This window comes from Megascapheus bottae, chromosome 26 (assembly GCF_031878675.1).
Source record: "Megascapheus bottae isolate mThoBot1 chromosome 26, mThoBot2.hap1, whole genome shotgun sequence".
Taxonomy (NCBI): domain Eukaryota; kingdom Metazoa; phylum Chordata; class Mammalia; order Rodentia; family Geomyidae; genus Megascapheus; species Megascapheus bottae.
This window is the reverse complement of record NC_143534.1, coordinates 3,220,358-3,239,277: the sequence shown is the minus strand read 5'-3', so window position 1 is coordinate 3,239,277 and position 18,920 is coordinate 3,220,358. Positions and strand designations below refer to the sequence as shown.

At 46.0% G+C, this 18,920-nt stretch overlaps 1 protein-coding gene across 1 annotated transcript in view; it reads right to left on the bottom strand.

Annotated features, from left to right (window-relative positions):
* Positions 1-1,720: 1,720 nt before the first annotated feature.
* Chrm3 (cholinergic receptor muscarinic 3) overlaps positions 1,721-18,920 on the bottom strand; it is a 141,344-nt gene continuing 124,144 nt past the window's right edge. The window contains exon 3 of the mRNA XM_090318784.1: positions 1,721-3,649. Coding sequence (XP_090174910.1) covers positions 1,864-3,630 — 1,767 coding nt within the window. The 5' untranslated portion in view covers positions 3,631-3,649 and the 3' untranslated portion in view covers positions 1,721-1,863. The remainder of the gene's footprint in view (positions 3,650-18,920) is intronic.

The window sequence follows — 18,920 nt, the reverse complement described above, 5'->3', positions numbered from 1 at the left end:
AGGACACCAGGGCTGAAGTAGTCAGGTTTATCAACATTAAATAAACACTTGGTGAAGTATGCATAAATAGTCTTCATATAAACATAACACGACATTAAATAGTTCAGATACACACACACACACACACACACACACACACACACAGCACTGAGGAGGCGTCCGCTGCTGTGTACGTTGTCTGTAAACACCACCTTACACTGCGTACAGAAGCAGCTTTTGCCCTGGGTCTGGGTTCACAACACAGATGCCCTGCACAAAGGGACAAAGGGAAGAGTTCTCCCCAGCCCTCCCGCCCCCCACCCCCCACCCCTACCCACACAGCTCCAGCAAAAGGAAAAGAAGGAACACCAACAGTACAGCAGCAACAACCACAGCAAGAGAAGCAGAACCCCCTCCCCCTCCCCCAGAGAAAACTTTTACCCCGTGGGTCAATCCAAAGGACAAAGCAAAAATTAGGTTTGCAAAACAGAAGAAAATCCATCTGTAGCAATACTTTTCCAAGTGCAAAAAAATTTCCTCCCCTAGAGAGGGGGGCGGGAAATAAACCTTCCTAAACTCTCCATCCACCCCCGTTTTGGGGTGAAGATTACACAGTAAAGTCCCCCCCTCACCAGCTCCCAAGGCCTCACTTACTTTCTAGAAGGTGCTCATTAGCTAGTGAGAAATCAAATATAATACGTTACTTCACTTCCCTCACGATTCGTTTTTAAATTTATCTTGCTTTATCCTACAGCTTGCTGTGTACAACATTCAGAGATGATCATTCATTTCTAGCAGTTCAGATAGCAGACATCTTGTTGGGAAACATTCCAAGAGGAGGGACTGGATCCCAGCACACGGAGCTCCCGGGGGGCCCTGGCTCAGCTCTGAGGAAGGGGTTACTATCACAGGAGTCTGCGCTAGCCACGGTGACAGGTGACACTGCAGGCTGTCCATTCGGCACAGACCTGTTGGGAAGGCTTGGTGGCTTTCCACTGTATGGTCCTTGGGGTGCTTGGTGGGAAGTAGCCGTAGTAGCAAACACCGTTCAACTGGGTTGATTTCACGTTTCTATTGTATTAGGATCCTCGAGAATTTCAGTTACCCAAGTACTGAAAAGAGATATTGCGGGAAGGATCAGCCAGTCGAGGATTTCCCCTTACATGATATATACACTGTGTGTGCACGTGCAGCGCTCACACCTAGATAATTATACTTAGGCAATTTTATTGGTACAAAACTGGAACTGCACACCCCCCCCCCAAAAAAAAGAAAAATCAAAACAGTACTCTGCAAGAACCAAGTCCACAAATAAAGAGTTTTAACAACACGGCAAAGGGAGGACGGAAGCTCTGTTGGGACAAGAAGGTTCGGCTCTGCCACGGAGGAGATCATTTTAGAACCACAGAACCACCAGCCTGCTGTGCCCCACGCTGGGGTTGGGAGGGACCTGGAGACCCTCAGAATGCATGCAGCAGGCGGCTGGCAGAGCGAGACTCCTCTGGGATGTCATTGCTCACCGGAATGAGACAGAGCGCAAAACCAGTGGGGAGCGACAGTGCTTTCCCCTTTTAGAAAGAAACAAAGTCTGTTTCAGAACAAATTCCTTTACATTCAGTAGTATGACCTCTCTTTTTCTCCTTGGTCTCTCTCTGAATTGGCATTTGACTTTATTTAAAATATTAAAACTGATTTATTCAATGCATCAGTAAACAGGCAACTCTTTTTTTTTTATCAAAAAAAAAAAAAAACAAAACAAAACCCAAACCCCAACAATCCCATTTTGATGATCACCAGGATTTCCCCCTCACCCAGACCCGAGCCTCTTCTCGGGCCTGTGGGTTGACCCGTGTGTTGTGTCCCTTGGCGTGGACACACCGCCCTCTACAAGGCCTGCTCGGGCCCTCGCTTGTGGAAGAGGACCGACTGTCTCTGCTGATACTGCTGCTTGCGCCTCTTCCTCTTGTCGCACTGGCACAGCAGGAGCATCTTGAAGGTATTTCGGAATGTCTTGTTGCACAGGGCATAGCACACGGGGTTCACCGTGCTGTTGATGTAGCACAGCCAATAACCCAGGTTCCAATAGGTTTTCGGGATGCAGCTGTCACAGAAGGTGTTGACCAGGACCATGATGTTATAGGGCGTCCAGGTGATGATGAATGCCAGCAGGATGGCGCTCAGGGTCTGAGCCGCCTTCTTCTCCTTGATGAGAGACATCCTCTTCCTCTTTGTGATCTGGCTTCTGGTCTTCAGAGCAAACCTCTTGGCCAGCGTGGCCTCCTTGAAGGACAGAGGTAGCGTGGCCGTGGATTTGCACACCGAGGAGTTGGCGTCAGAAGTCTTGTCTGCGTCCACGGCGGACTCTAACTGGATGGGAAGCTTGGAGAAGCCTTTGGGAAAGCTTCCACCATCATCCAAGCTCTTGTGGGCCTGGAGCTTGGCGGCGTGCTTCTCCATATCCGAGGTCCCCAGCTCATCGCCGGGGACCCGCAGGTCGTCGTCGGAGGGGAGTTTGGTGGAGTTGAGGATGGTGCTGTGTCCGGGAAGCTTGAGCACGATGGAGTAGATGGCTCTGGTCTCGGAGCCGATGTCCTCTTCGTCGGAGGAGGCCGAGTTCTCCAGGGAGGCGGCCGCGTCGTTGTTGTTCCAGCTGTCGCTGCTGCTGTGGTCTTGGTCCACCTGCTCGGAGCTGGGTTTCCAGCTCTTGCTGGTGAACCAGAAGTGGCAGCGGCCGGACTTCCTCCGGCTGGAGCGCTTCAGGCTCTGCTGCTGGAGGTCGTAGCTGCTGCAGCTTCGAGAACTGCCCGTGGGGTGGACAAAGCTCTCGGCCTCGGCGTCCGTCCCCGACGCCTGCAGCCCAGCCAGCTCCTTGGTGCGTTTCTCAGTCTCCTTGTAGATCCTCCAGTACAGAATGGTCATGATGGTGACGGGCAGGTAAAAGGCGGCGATCGCCGTGCCAAAGGTGATGGTGGGCTCGCTGAGGAACTGGATGAAACACTCCCCGGGGGGCACCGTTCTCTTCCCCACAAAGTACTGCCAGAACAAGATGGCCGGGGCCCACAGCACGAGGGAGACCACCCAGGCCAGGCCGATCATGACCCCGGCTCTTTTGGTTGTTCGTTTGGCTCGGTAGGTGAGGGGCCTGGTGATGGAGAAGTACCTGTCAAAGCTAATGACCAGGAGGTTCATGACCGAGGCGTTGCTGGCCACGTAGTCGATGGACAGCCAGAGGTCACAGGCCAAGTTGCCCAGGGCCCAGCGGTTCATGATGATGTAGGTGGTGAAGAGATTCATGGAAATCACCCCGATGATCAGGTCGGCGCAGGCCAGGCTGAGGAGGAAGTAGTTGTTGACCGTCTTCAGCTGCTTGTTGACCTTAAAAGCCACGATGACCAGGATGTTTCCTGTGATGGTCACCAGGGCCAGAAAGCCGGTGAGCAGAGCGATGAAGACCACCTGCCAGATGGTGTGGCCTCCCAGAGGGTCGGCCGTGGTACCATTGGGGGAGGACAGGTTCTCCAAGGCCTGGGAGAAGTTGTAGCTGCCCAGGTGAGGGACCGTCCCCAGGGGCAGCGCCGTGTCCGAGGGGCTGGCTATCCAGGAAGAGTTGGGAAACACAGGCGAGGCTGAGCTGTTACCGTGCAAGGTCATCGTGACCCTGTGACATAGTCTGCAGAAACGAGAGAGGGAGAGAGAGAGAGAGAGAGAGAGAGAGAGAGAGAGAGAGAGAGAGAGAGAGAGAGAGAGAGAGAGAGAGAGAGAGAGAAGTTAGGGACATGGATGCCTTTTGTTGGTTATTTTCTTTTCACCACAGACATTTAGAGACACCAGGGGCAGGCAGGCTCTCTAAGCAGGCCTGTGCATTAGGTGACATCTGCTTCTTTTGCAGGGCAAGAAGAGATGAAGTGGTTGGAAACAGTGCTACCAGCTGGTAGCTTGAAAAATGGCATCTTTCCCCACACTTCTAAATAGATCCCACGCAATGCTGATAGTTAACAAGAGAGTGCCTTTAACGTCCTCCAGTTTGCATATTCCTATGACAATTATCCATTGTGGTGATATCCTCATGCTACTCCATAAGTGGACTGCATCCACTGTGTTTCAGGGCTGGGACCTCTGCCTGTCGGAGGCCTCACAGGAATGAGCAAACTCCAGTTGAAGCATCAGAGAAAGCACATGTCGGCCAGCTGACCTGCACTGTCTCCACGAGGACGGAAGGCCTCATGGGCTAGTTCCTTGGGATGTGGTCATTTCTTCTAGACTCTCTGAAGAGTTTTAGTTTCCCAATGTTTTGTTCACTGCAAAACATTCCTGGGTGTGATAGCTAAATGTCTTTCTCTTTGGCTGGGCTGGTTTGCAAAGGATGTTGGGTGAAGAGGAACAGAACGGTTAGGGGACTGGTTCTTTTCTGAGGTCCAAAGTAAATTCCTTTCCCATCAGGGGGTGGGTGGTCAGAGCTCCAGAGCTCAGACAGGAGGGACAAAACTGACCACGGACCTGCCAGTGGGCATGTGAGCATTCTTTGTTCAGTCCTGGGGTTCAAGTTTGGGGCCTGGGTGCTGTGACCCTGAGCTTTATTTATTTATTTATTATTATTATTTGTTGCTCAAGGCTAGTGCTTTACAACTTGAACCCCAGCTCCACTTCTGATATTTTTGGTGGTTACTTGGAGATAAAGAGTCTTATGGACTCTCCTGCCCCAGCCATCTTCAAGCTGTGATCCTCAGATCTCAGCCCCCTGAGTAGCTGGAATGACAGGTGTGAGCTGCAAGCCTCTGGTGACTGAGCAGTTTTGTGGGCTCCTTGGAGGTAGACCCTAGTCCTCTGTGGGGGTTTGTTACATCTGTGTACACACACCCATGCATGTACACACACATGCCACAGCACTTACATACCAGCATGCCTGCATACACACACCGTACAATGCAGTCATACACATACACACACACACACACACACACCGTACAATGCATTCATACACATACACAGACACACATAGACACACACACACACACTGTACAATGCATTCATACACACACACACTGTAGAATGCATTCATACACAGACACAGACACATATAGACACATACTGACACACACACACACGCACACACACACCATACAATGCATTCATACGCAGACACAGACACAAACACAGACACACACACACATACACACACACTGTACAATGCATTCATACACACACACACACACTGTACAACGCATTCATACACAGACACAGACACACATAGATACATACCGACACACACACACACACCATACAATGCATTCATACGCAGACACAGACACACACACAGACACACACACACACACACACACTGTACAATGCATTCATACACACACACACACACACACTGTACAACGCATTCATACACAGACACAGACACACATAGATACATACCGACACAGACACACACACCATATAATGCATTCATACGCAGACACAGACACACACACAGACACACACACACACACACACACACACCATACAATGCATTCATACACAGACACAGACACACACACACACACACACACACACACACCATACAATGCATTCATACGCAGACACAGACACAAACACAGACACACACACACACACACACACTGTACAATGCATTCATACACACACACACACACACACTGTACAACGCATTCATACACAGACACAGACACACATAGACACATACCGACACACACACACACACACCATACAATGCATTCATACGCAGACACAGACACACACACACACACACACACACCATACAATGCATTCATACGCAGACACAGACACAAACACAGACACACACACACACACACACACTGTACAATGCATTCATACACACACACACACACTGTACAACGCATTCATACACAGACACAGACACACATAGACACATACCGACACACACACACACACCATACAATGCATTCATACGCAGACACAGACACACACACACACACACACACACACACACACCATACAATGCATTCATACACACACACACATACTGTACAACGCATTCATACACAGACACAGACACACATAGACACATACCGACACACACACACACACACACACACACCATACAATGCATTCATACACAGACACACACACACACACACACACACACACCATACAATGCATTCATACGCAGACACAGACACAAACACAGACACACACACACACACACACACACACACAATAAGCTCCTCAAGATCATCTATTTTCACCACTTGATCTTTTTTTTTGCTTCACCACTACTTTGAAATTATACAACCAATCTACTAAAGTTTACAATGCCAGAGTCGATGTGTGACTGAGGGAGAAAACTCAGTGATTTTGCGGCTGCACTCTGTCTAGCCACTTACTAGGAAATCTTCGATTCTGGAATAAATGGAATAAATACAGAACCAAGTTAGAATTAAATGTTTGCTACATATAATGGCTTCATTGAACTCCTGCTTTACATACAGACATACTTGTGGACACAGTCACAGTTTTATGCCTGTACATGTATTTTACACACTGTACAGTCCAGTTTGAACACCAGAGCAGCAGACATTTGAACATTTTTAAAATTAATATTTAAGAGGATAGGGAAGAGAGGTTGCTCAGTAGTAGAATGCTTGCTTACCATGTTTGCAGCCCTAGTTTCAGTCCACAGTATTGCTTGCATGTGTGTGTGTATTTGTGTGTGTGTGTGTGTGTGTGTGTGTGTGTGTGTGTATGTGTGATGGCGGAGGAGGAATGTACACCATTAAAAACTTGAAAATGCAAATAACTTGAACATACTGAAAATAAGAGAAATTGAAGAGTAGTTAGGAGAAATTTGCTTGCATTCTCTTAATTATGGAATAAAAGTTTTATGTGATTATAAATCTGTAAAACATACAGAGGACTGCTTAAATAAATCACAAAATTAGAAAAGATCCATTGTGGAAATTAGAGGGACTGGGTTTAGCTTAGCTTTGAAGACTGAAAGGAAGGGAGGTGCTCTGGGGAGGAAGAATTCTAAGGAGACAAAACTGTTTTATTTCCTCTAAGCCATTCTGGCAGAAAATATTCTGGGAAAGAACCCAAGGCACTCAATTTGAAACTTTTGATACAAAGCATAAATCGCTTCCCCCCACTAGAAGTCTAAATGCATTCTATCTCTAGTAACGATTCTTTTTCTTTTAACTGGGAATCTCCCATCCTCTTCTCCCCACCCCCGCCCCATTTTTTTTTTGTAGTTGGTGACCGAGATATTCTAAAAGACCAGCTACCTAGAGCTTCTTCCTTATTTGGAATCTTGTGTACACGATGTACAGGAATTTTATTTTATTTTCTAGGGGTGGGGGAGGAATCTGTCTTTGAAAAGGGTCTGTTTTGTGTCATAACTGCTGGCAGAATTCAACAGCCGAACTGTCCTTTCTCCAGGTGATCATGGTTCTGGGGGTGGAAATGCCACGTCTGGCCACCAGAGGGGGAAGTAGCCTCACAAAAGTATCTGGGCCAGAAAAAAAAAAAAAAAAAGGTGGGGTGGGAGGGGGAGGAGGGGGGGACAGGCCTAGCTGGGCTGCAGGGGGGGACCTGGCCCCTCATTTCAGCCCAGTCATGCGGAGGGAAGAGAAAATCAAAGCAATCCCTTCAAACCGGTCTTTAAGGAGGATCAAACTCGTGAACTCAGTTCTTGCTTATTCATCTGCAGCAGCAAGGACGCAGGACTTTACCTAATATGGCGCAGCTGCTTTAGTGGGGGAACAAAACCTTCCCCAAAGCCAAAACTGGAGAAAACAGTTTCCATTTGAAAAGGAGAAAGCTGTCCTGCCTGTCTGGACGCCGCCTTTCCTGAGGTCTTATTCAATCTGACAACAAAAATGTAGCTTTGGAAAGGTTTCCATTCGGTCCTGCTTACACTAGTAGCCTTGGACAAAAGGGTGTATTATCTTGTTTTTTAATTAAAAAAATTAAGATTATCCTTAAATAGTTTTACAAAGGGGTTGCCATTTTACAAAGCAGTTTATGAATACAGCATCTTCATCAGTGTCTCCCCTTTTAACATTCTCACCCCCTCTTCTACCCTTTCTGTAATTTTTAAAAAATTTTGTAGTGTATACAGTTAATTCTTGGCTGCTCTTTTCTTCTTCATTTTTCTACCTCTCTCCCTTTGGCCCCATCCTGTGTCTTGCAAATACCTGTATTCTGGTGTTTATTTTGCTGGGCTTTGGCTTTGTCTATCTAAGGAATTATACTACATATGTCCTTCCTACAGTCTCCTATATTTCAGTTAATACTTTTGTAACAACTTGCATACTGCCCAATGTGTTTACTTATAGATTTATGGGCCAGTGCTAGCTACCACAAATCAGGAAAACCAACAGTATTATTATCTTTAAGTAGTTATACAAATGGACTGCTTCTTTTGCTCGAGGCTAGCTCTCTGCCACTTCAGCCACAGTGCCACTTCCAGCTTCTTCTCAGTGGTTTACTGAAGATAAGAGTCTCACAGACTTAGGCTGACTTTGAACCACGATCTTCAGATCTCAGCTTCCTGAGTAGCTCGGATAACAGGTGTGAGCGATGGGCGCCCAGCTGAGCAGGGCTTGTTAAAGACCCCTTTGCTCGCAGTCCCCTTATATTCCCAGAGCTGTTCTCTTCTGCTAGAAAAGGGAAAATGTACACCTGAATTTTCTTCTCCTGAATCTTCTCAATTCATGTTTTTTTTTTTTTTTGATAATCCGAAGATGTAGTTATTTTGGGTGCGACAGGGGTTTGAACTCACAGCCTCGTATGTGCGGGCATTCTACTACCACACCCACTACATCCCCAGATGAGGCTCAGGGAACAGAAATGAATGTCATAACAGCATTTGGAGGGAGTGGGGCAGGGGCTGGACGGCTCCTAAGGCAGCTGCAGCGATGCTGAGAGACCAGTGGGAACTTGGCTGGAAGTGAGAGACCAGGAGGAGACAGTGCTCCTGGAGTCTATGGAGTCAGTGGCATGTCTGGACCAAGTCAGGAGGAAGTGGGCTGCTGTGGGACAGGGTGGGGGCTATTGTAGAGAAAAGGAGGCTCTTGGGCCAGCCTGGGCTCTTTCCGCATGTCTGGTGAGAGCCCCTCCACCACCGGGAAAGCATACATGGCTTACCACCATCTGGCTTTATAATTGCTCCTTGCAGCCCTGATTTTATCCTCCATCCCACACAGGTGACATTCACACACCTGTAGCCCGGGCCCCTCGTCTGGGAGACAAATTAGTCTTCATCTTGCAGGTGGGTGGAGACAGGAGGTGAGTTAGGAAAGCTCCATGATGGATGCTCAACTTCCATGACAGAAAATTCAAGACAAATACACCATCCCTGGATACATGGATGCAGTGAAAGCATAGCAAATCTTTTTGTCCCAGTCCAGGGGCTTCAATTCAGGGTCTGAGCACTGTCCTTGAGCTTTCTCATCCCACCACATGAGCCATAGCATCACTTCCAGCTTTTTTCTGTGTATCAAGGAATTGAACCCAGGGCTTTGTGCACACTAGGCAAGTACTCTACCACTAGGCCATGCTTCCAGCCCATAGCAAAGCTTTTGAGAGGAGCCCAGCAGGTGCTTTCCAAGTCATTTTCTCTTCTCTGCGCCCCCCAGCACATCCTCATGGCTGAGGTCCCCGAGGGGTCACGAGGGCCGTCTCTGTGCCACCTCTGATTTCATATTTGCTTCATCTTATCCCGAGCAGATGCATGGGTTTTCCCTTTTACTGTGAGGTTGAAAAGCTCTTAAGGATAGCGAAAAAGGTGTCTCTCCCTCCCCTTTTTGTACTTCAGTTTCCAAATCTGTTTTAGAATCCTTGTGATTAAAACATAGCATCCTAGCTGCTCAGGAGGCTGAGATGAGAGGATTATACTTTGAAGCCAGCCCATGCAGGAAAATCCATGAGGTCTTATCTCCAATTAACTACCAAAAAAGCCAGAAGTGGAGATGGGGCTCAAGTGATAAAACGTTAGCCTTGAACAAAAGAAACTCAAGGACAGTGTCCCAGAACCAGTGCGTGCGCGTGCGCGCGCACGCACACACACACACACACACACACACACACACACAGAGCAGATCTTCCTAATAGATAAAATGCTTACATGATTGGTATTTGATGCGTAGGGTTTTGTTAGTGATTTCCACTTTTTTGTTTCTGGAAAAGCAAATTAACCAAGGAAAACTGTGGTTTCCCTCAGCAATATGAGGCCAAAAACCTTGATGATCAAGATAAATTCCAGTGCACACACCACCACACTCACATTACACGTTCTGGTAGGAGCCAGACCCTTCTCTAGACAGTCTTCATCTATTAACTCATCGACTCCTTGTAAACCACATGAGGTGCACACTATCATAGCTTCTGCTTGGAGTGGAAGAAATCAAAGCACCAGGAAGTTATGACTTATCCCAGGTCCGGAGCTTGTTGTAAATGTAGACGGGTGGGTTCTTCTAGTCCTGGGCCTTGGCAAGCAGACATGCCAGGAGAAAGCAGATCATTCCCACAGCGCCTCTGTTTATAAAGCAGAGACTAGGCCACCAGCCCTCGCTGCCCATCCCTTTGCCCAGTGGTAACCACTGGAAAGAGTTTACTTAGCAAGTAAATATTTGCTAGGCCAATGGATATGTCCTCCCAAAGTCTGTTCTGGGAAATGGTGTCTTGGTAAGCCCTTCCTGTATGTGTATGTGCACATATGTGAATGTGCTGTTCTTCACATGTACATGTATGAAGCCAGGACGATATTGTGAGATCAGTCAGTCATTTAACTGTCAAATAATAAAAAATCAGAGGAACAGAGAGATTCAGAGTTTGGGCCAGGATCACACAGCTAGCTCACAAGGGGCAGAGTGTAGGGATGACCCAAGCCAGATGGACCTGAAAATTTGTTCCTAAATAATCACATTATCTTTCCTCTCTCCTAATAATGTGTGATGAAAACTGTTTCCATTGGTTGAGAGTAAATTTTTATGTGTCATTTATGTTCAACAGAACCAAAACCATGAAGAGGCACTGTCCAAAATTCAATAGTTGACACATTATGTCCTTGGCGAAAATTGAATTTCCAAGGTAGCAGTGTAAGGAGACATTGCCTGTGCTGACGTCTCCTTCAAGAAAAAATATGGCAGAGCTTGTCATCAATCTCCAAGATTCTTCTAAAACCAGAATCCTTGCCTTCCAGGCCAGTCCTTGCTCTAGCTGGATGAGTGCTTTGGCAGGGAGTGAAGCTTTTCCTGCATCTCATAACTGTGAAGACCAAGCACATGAGCCCCGGCCTGTAGATTCTGACGCAACACAGGATGGATCAGGAGTGTACACAGCCATTTTGATTTCAAAACCCTGGACTCTGAGGGAATCTGCAGATTTTGATGAAATCGGAAAGCATCGATGAAATTTGTGAAGTTTGATGTACTAGATAGAGATGCTGTTAAGAAAGGAGATGAGTACAGGAAGTTGTGAGAATCAGGCACTCAATACTAATAAAATGTATATTCTGGCACCATCTGTGCAAACAAGACTTTCCTGAAACGAAGTAGAAACTAGAGCTCCATATCGCCACAAGGCCTGGCTCTATCGGATTAAAAACAAAGAGACAAAGGAATGAAGTTGAACCACTAAAAAATCAACAGTGTGGATCCTGATTCTGAAACAAGAGCTAAATATGGTTAAAAAAATTAAATAGCCGAAGTACGAAATCAATACAAGTGGACTTACTCAGATAGAAAAAGAACTCATATGAGGATTTTTATAAACTGGAAAAGGAGAAGGAGAAGCATAATTGCAGGTTGAATGTTGAAGTTCAGTGCCTGGATGTGTTTTCAGGGTCCCTCTCAAACTGTGAATCACATGACCCAAGACTCACTTCTTGGCTGGCACTGTGTTCGTGACATAAAGGGCCCCTCACCCTGGGAAACGAAGAGGTTAAATGTCTCACCAGCAGCATACATCGCCAGCTCTACATTCAATCCAGCTTTGATTCCTCTTTTCTCAGGAGGACTCAACTTCACGGATCCTAACAGGATCAAAGGCCCTTCTTGCAATTATAAACACACATCCGTGTGACCACGAATGGCTGGGGGGGCACTGTGATGTTTCCCCAGGCACATATCCTGTGCATTGGTGGTGATAACGTTTCCTCCTTCTATTCATATTTATCCATAAGCTCCAGGAGGCACTGCCTTTCTCAGTCCTCCCACTTTTGCCATGCCCAATGCCCTCTTTCAAGTCTGCTGTTTGAGGCTGGATACCTTCCTGTTGGTGGCATGATCCCAGGACCACCCATTCTAGCTTAGGTGTAAAGACTAGGATAGGGCTGTCTGTCTGAACCACTGGAAAGATGGAGTGGACCAGCTTAGAGCCCCACGGCTGACTATGGACATAAGAAACTGGCTGCTTTCCACTCCGGCTTAGCCTGGGCGAACCAGTGTACACAAGCCATGGATAGAGCTAAGAACAGAACAGAGTCAGGATCTCCCTGCTACAGGAAGCAAGAGTCCTTCCAGTGATCTGACAAGCCTGGGAGTGGGAGAGACTGGTGCAGCTTTGTTGCTCAAGGATCCAATCTCTATGCTTCAGTCACTGGCTTCTTGCAGAAGGTATCGATAATATCACGGAATGGAAGGAAGGAGATGCGTCTCTGAACTATCCAGTCTATCCTCTTCCCCGTGGTGTTTGGTCTGCAGTGAGCAGACCAAGAATCTGTTTCAACTATAAAAATGGGGTCTGAAAGAAAAATCTCTTTAATAAAATCGATGAACTTCGTATTTCCAGCTCTTCCTGTCAGGGGCAGATACAGACTTTGTAGAAGCTTATATCCTTTTGCTGTCTGCCCTTTAAGAAAATGAATGCAAAAATTATGACTATAAATGCCATCTCTTGCCTTTCCCTCAGGAGCCCCTGGAAGGGGACATGAAATTTTAGTTTTATTAGCTTTCATGGCAACTCCTCCCCGGATTGTAACAAAAAATAGAGATGATCTAGTTATGGTTGAGAGACTCAAAGTTTAAAAAATTCCATCTATAACTGAAAAACTAAAGATACGTGTATCTGGAAACTAGAGGTAATGAAGTGCTTTTCTAAAACAAATCGCAACAAGAGTGTGTGTACTGGGGCTCCGTAATGTGTCTCAACGAATTAGGCTTCTGAAGGTTTAGTTAAAATTTAAAACTGAGGGGCCGGGAGTTTGGCCTAGTGGTTAAAGTGCTTGCCTAGCATGCACAAAGACCCGGGTTTGATTCCTTGGTACCACATACATAGAAAAAAAGCCGGAAGTGGTGCTGAGGCTCAAGTGGTAGAGCTCTAGCCTTGAGAAAGTCCAAGGATAGTGTTCAGGCCCTGAGTTCAAGCCCAGGACTGGCAAAAAAAATTAAAATTGAGCACTTACAAGCTCTCACTGTACATCACAGATGTTTTGTCACATTGAAAAAAGGCAGTGAGGGTTGGGAGTTTGGCTTAGTGGTAGAGTGCTTGCCTAGCATGCATGAAGACCCAGGTTAAATTCCTTAGTACCACTTACACAGAAAAAGCCAGAAATGGTGCTGTGGCTCAAGTGGTAGAGTGCTAACTTAGAGCAAAAGAAGTTTAGGGACAGTGCCCAGGCCCTTAGTTCAAGCCAGGACTGGCAAAAAAAAGGCAATGAGAGGAGAGAGAAGAAGAGTGGATTCCTTTGCAGGTGGGCTGGTTTGGTTGCTCAGCTGTTGGCACAGGCACAGGCTGTGACTTGTGGACCTGGCCACTCAAGACAGTCCTAGTTATTTAAAGCAAACCTCTGCCCAGATGTTACACTTTCCAGGACTACTGCAGATAGAAGAGGCAAAGAGAGAGATGAAGTTGGCATTGGTGCTGGGGAAATATTTAAATAAGATATGATAATAAGATGAAGAGCTGGCCCTGAGAAAGACGTCTCCATGGAAACATCTATGTTTTTTTTTTCTTCCCTGTGATATTTTAAATTAGAATACATATCCATCGGGATTGGAAAACCCTCAGTACACATACCCAAAAGGAATATCACTTCTGTGCTTCCCTTGGGGAGTTTTTCCCAGCTGGCCTGCCATGGTTCTTCCCCCCCTACCCCCCTTCCGTTTTTAGCTCAGCGCTGACCTTTCTCATAGCACCACGGTTTGGGTACGAGAGAGAAAATTATTCAAGGCTCAACCCACCTCAGCATATGTTTTATCGAAAATACCACCAGCACGTGACTTAGACTGACTGGAAATAACATCCATATATGAGAAGTTTATGTGGAACTAAGTATTTTTTTGCAGAACTTGATTGATCACTTAGAAATAACTACAAGACCATTTCAGGATAGCTTTGAGAACATTTTCATGAGCTCAGTGCAAAATCAGAGGAGAGTTTCCATTTGACACAGCAGAGTAGGATGGAAAAAATATGAACCCTATACTCACTCAGTTATGTGCCTGCCTTGTGGTCAACAGCCCTCTAGCAGAAGGCCCACGAGGGAGTTAAATAAAGATTCCTTATGGAGACTCTGAGGGAAAGAGCAGGTGCAGGGTTGAGCTCACAAAGGATTAGTGGCTTTGTCCCCTGGACTTGTGAAGCTCTGAGCAGGTGTGCCCTCTGCTTATTAAAACACAATATGATGCTGAAGTCTTTATGACAGAAAGCCACTGTTTAGTGCCAAAGTTGTCACCAAACAAACTTACCTGCTGCTAAAAATACACTGAGGGTTTGGCGCATAAAATCATGTCATGATGCTCTCAGGGTGTGAAAACGTTCCCAAATAGTCATCCATAAGCCAAGCAATTTAATTAGATGACACGAGTTTCTTTCTCCAGTGGGTTCATAAGTGTGGTCCTGCACTCCAGGCACCCGTTACCCTTATTCTTTAGAATCTCTATATTTGAAATGCTTAAAATATATGAATAAGCACCATAAGCATGCAGGTCTTAATCTGCACAAACAGGTACCACAGTAAAGGCAAAATGACTAGAAAAATTAAGTGTGTGTGTGTGTGTGTGTGTGTGTGTGTGTGTGTTGTGCACGCATACGTGCACACGCACTGGAACTGGGGCTTGAACTCAGGGAGCTATCATTTAGCATTTACATTTTTGTTGTTGTTGTTGTTGAGCCACAGCTTTACTTCTCGATTTTGTTTTTGTTGTAGTTGTTAATTGAAGATAAGAGTCTCATGAGCTTTTCTGCCTGGCTGGTTTCAAACCATGATCCTCAGTTCTCAGTCTTCAGAATAGCTAGGCTTATAGATATGAGCCTGGGCGCCTGGCTGGAAACAGGCAACTTGAGGTCTCCTATGTAGACCTCGTTTTCTTTCCTTTCCCTCTCCACTTACACAAGACAGACGAGTTAAATCAGTTTCAGATAGAGGTGTGCTGGCATTACTGAGAAGCAGTTACTTCCATCTTTTAAATGCCAGATGCAGTCCTGCTTTCTGGCAGTCATCACAAATCACCACAAGCTGGGTAGCTTCAAAACAGCAGGACTTCATCTACCCACAGTTCTGCCCATCAGGACTTTGTGCTCAAGGTTCTGCCAGGGCCATGCTCCTTTCACAAACTCTAAATCCTAGAGGATTCGTTCCTTGGGTTCTCTGGGTCCTAGCAGTGTCCTTCTGCCTTCCTCGGTCACATTACTTTGTCCCTTCTCAGCGTGAAGGTGCCAGCACCCAGAAGGGGAATTATTTCAGGACCTCCATGTCTGTAGCTGCTCAAGTGCTTGATATAAAACATACTTAAAGCTAGCCAGGCACTGCTGGCTCATGCCTGTAATCCTAGGTATTCAGGAGGCTGAGAGCTGAGGACCATGGCTTGAAGCCAGTCTGGGCTGTCTGCGATTCATATTTCCAATTCATCTGCAAAGTCCAGAAGTGGCTCAAGTGGTAGTGTGCCAGCCTTGAGCAAAAAGAAAAAAAGAGCCCAAGCCCTAAGTTCAAGCTTTAGGACCAGCACATAAAAATACATAAAGTATACATAAATATACTTTCTACAGAATATAACTTGGTACAAATTATCTCCAGATTGCTTACACCTAACACAATGTAAGTAGTTATGGCGTATGGCTGAGGGAATAATAACACGTGTGTGTTCAGTACAGATAAAAAATGAACCAATAGTGTGCCCATGCATGTGATTGTGCAGGTGTAAGCTGGATCTCTGTGGAGCCCATGGATGTGAGGGCAGGCTGGCTGTAGTGCATCCTAGAAACTCACGAAGTGTTCTCTGGTTGTTAGTATTATCACCAGGAAAATCCCTGAATTCAAAAACCAAACAACCCAAACGCCACGTCTCTGGAGCAGCTGACAGTGATTAGCATAGGATGTGAGGCTTGTAGCGGGCTGCTTCCAGTGAGCCTTGGCGTTCTCCTGGGTAAAATGAGGACACGGAAGGAATGGCCGTGCTCTCACCAGGTAGCCTCCTGGAACTCTGAATCCTCTCTGAATCCTTGGGGTGGGGGAGGCTTGAAAATTCCACTGAGGCCAGAGGGAGGCAGGTAAGATTTAGCTAAGTGATAACACAGTGATATTTGTGGATGGAGTTCCAACTGTTTTGCTTTTAATTTTTTCTTTACTTCCCTCTCCTTCCCTCCTTCCCTCCTTTCCTCCCTTCCTGCTTTCTTGCTTTCTTTTTCAATGGGGCTTGAATTCAGGGCCTGGGCGCTGTCCCTGAACTCTTCTTCCTCAAGGCTAGCACTCTACCAATTTGAGTCACAGTGTCATTTCCAGTTTTCTGGTGGCTAACTAGAGATAAGAGTCTCATGGCCTTTCCTGCCCAGGCTGGCTTTGAACCAGGATCTTTAGATCTCTGCCTCCTGGGTAGTTAGGATTATAGGTGTGAGCCACCAGTGCTTGGCTACATTTTTATTTCTTACGTTTTTTCTTTCTTCTCTTTCTTTACATTTTACACTGTGACATTTTCTTGCATTTCTTTCCCTTTCCACTTTTCTCTCCACAGGCCAGTTGGTGGCAGCTTTAGCAAGCAGTACTAACTTCCGTCTGGTGCAGAAGTGGCCCGTTTCTATTCGTCACTTTCCTGCTGTTATCGTTGGCAACTGGCTTAGCCTCACCAGGCTCAACTGGCGGCCTGGATGGCTGTTGCCTTTTCCCTCTCTGTTCACTGCAGTAGTGCGCAAAGTGAGAACCACAAACAAATGTTGGGTGATGGTCACTGTATGTCCTGATTCTCCAAAACAGATGCGAATCTGAGTATGTCCAGGTAACATTGTGACTGGGCTGGCGCAGCATTCAGGAAGGTGTGCCTGGATGAAGGATGTGCCATTGACCTGCTTTGTTCTGCAGCAGCCATAATTCTAAAGGGGTCCAGAGGGGAGCAGAGGGAGGAATGTATCTCTTTTCTTGCTTTAACCATCCCAGACTTCTGCACTCCAGGGCCTCCTGCAGGGCCGAGGGGCAGAGCAGCATTCTGTGCTTGGTTCAGCCAGGTCACCAGGGAGCCCAGTTTTGAATTTAATTCATGATTTCCTTGCCTGGTGGACTTTCAGGGTAGTAAAAAAGAAAACCTGATAGAGGAAGCCTGACAGTCGATTTATGAATACCTTCACAAACACAAGCAAGGCAAAGTTGGTTTCTGAGATGACACATGGCTGCAAACACAGAATGGATAAAACCTAGAAGGCACAGCCCAGACTTTGAGCCCAGGGAGGCTGTGCTGTGCCAGGTGCTGTGTCCCAGGAAGGCTGACAAAACCTGTGCCAGCTGGGGCTCCATAATAAGGCCGCATTCTGGGGAAGACACCCAGAAATGGGTGCTGAGGCCAGCCTTGCTGTGCTTTGGTTGCACCCCAAGCTGGAGAACTCTGGGATGAAAAGTCCCCACCTTTCCCTTCCTCTATACTAAAATGTTCTGCCTTCCCTAGCACGGTCAACTGGTCAACCCCAGAAAGCTGCCACTGGTGCCGCTCTTGGCAATTGTTTAATTCCAGCTCCTTCAGCCCTTGTGGTCATCTGAGAGCAGACCACCATTCCTGTCACTCCTTCCCTTGTGTCTGACAAGATGCCAGCACACAGTCAGTTTTAGGTATGTATAAAATGCCTAAAACCTAAATTAATACAACTGTATACTATGTAGACATATATAACAATTTAAAAACCCTGAAAAGACGGTCATCATTTAATACTCTCAACTTAATATATTAATATTATTTAACTATAATAAGGATTATGTAGAACATATGATATATGTAAAAGAAGTAATAGATAATATTAATAAATATATTTTATATTGTTTTTATTAGAAATGTTTATTTATACATACTAATAAATATTTAATATTATAAATGTTTTCTGAAAAAAAGAAAAATACCTAGATTTCCTCTCTGTAGTAGGAAGCATAGTCAACTGACTTCTTAGTTTGGATTTTTGCACAAAACTGTGTGGTTTTAGGAAATTTAATTTGCCTCTCTCGGTCCTCATCTCTTCATTGTTGCAGTGTAGATATTACCTCTCTAAAGCAGTTTTGAAAATAAGAAACAATATGTAGCCAAGCCTGGTCTGTAGTAGATGTTAAGTAAATGGAAAAACTGAAATTTGAATTCACCAATTAGAGTTATTTACTATGTAGTTGAAAGCAGTTAATGAGCTGGCCACTGGTGGTTGGTGCTTGTAATCTTAGCTCTTCAGGATATGAGGCCAGAGCACCCTTGTTCAAAAACCCAGTCTGGACAGACAGTTCTACAACTCTCATCTCCAATTAACCATCCAGAGGCCAGAAGTGGAGCTGCGGTTCAAGTGGCAGAGTACCAGTCTTGAGCAAAAATGCCAAACAAGTGCCCATGTCCCAGCACCCACTATTAAAAAGAAAAATAACATTCATTTTTAAAGAGAGGCTTCTATGGGCTTCTTGTGGTAGAGTGCTTGTCTAGCATTCATGAAGCCCTGGGTTTGATTCCTCGGTACCACATACATAGAAAAGGCCAGAAGTG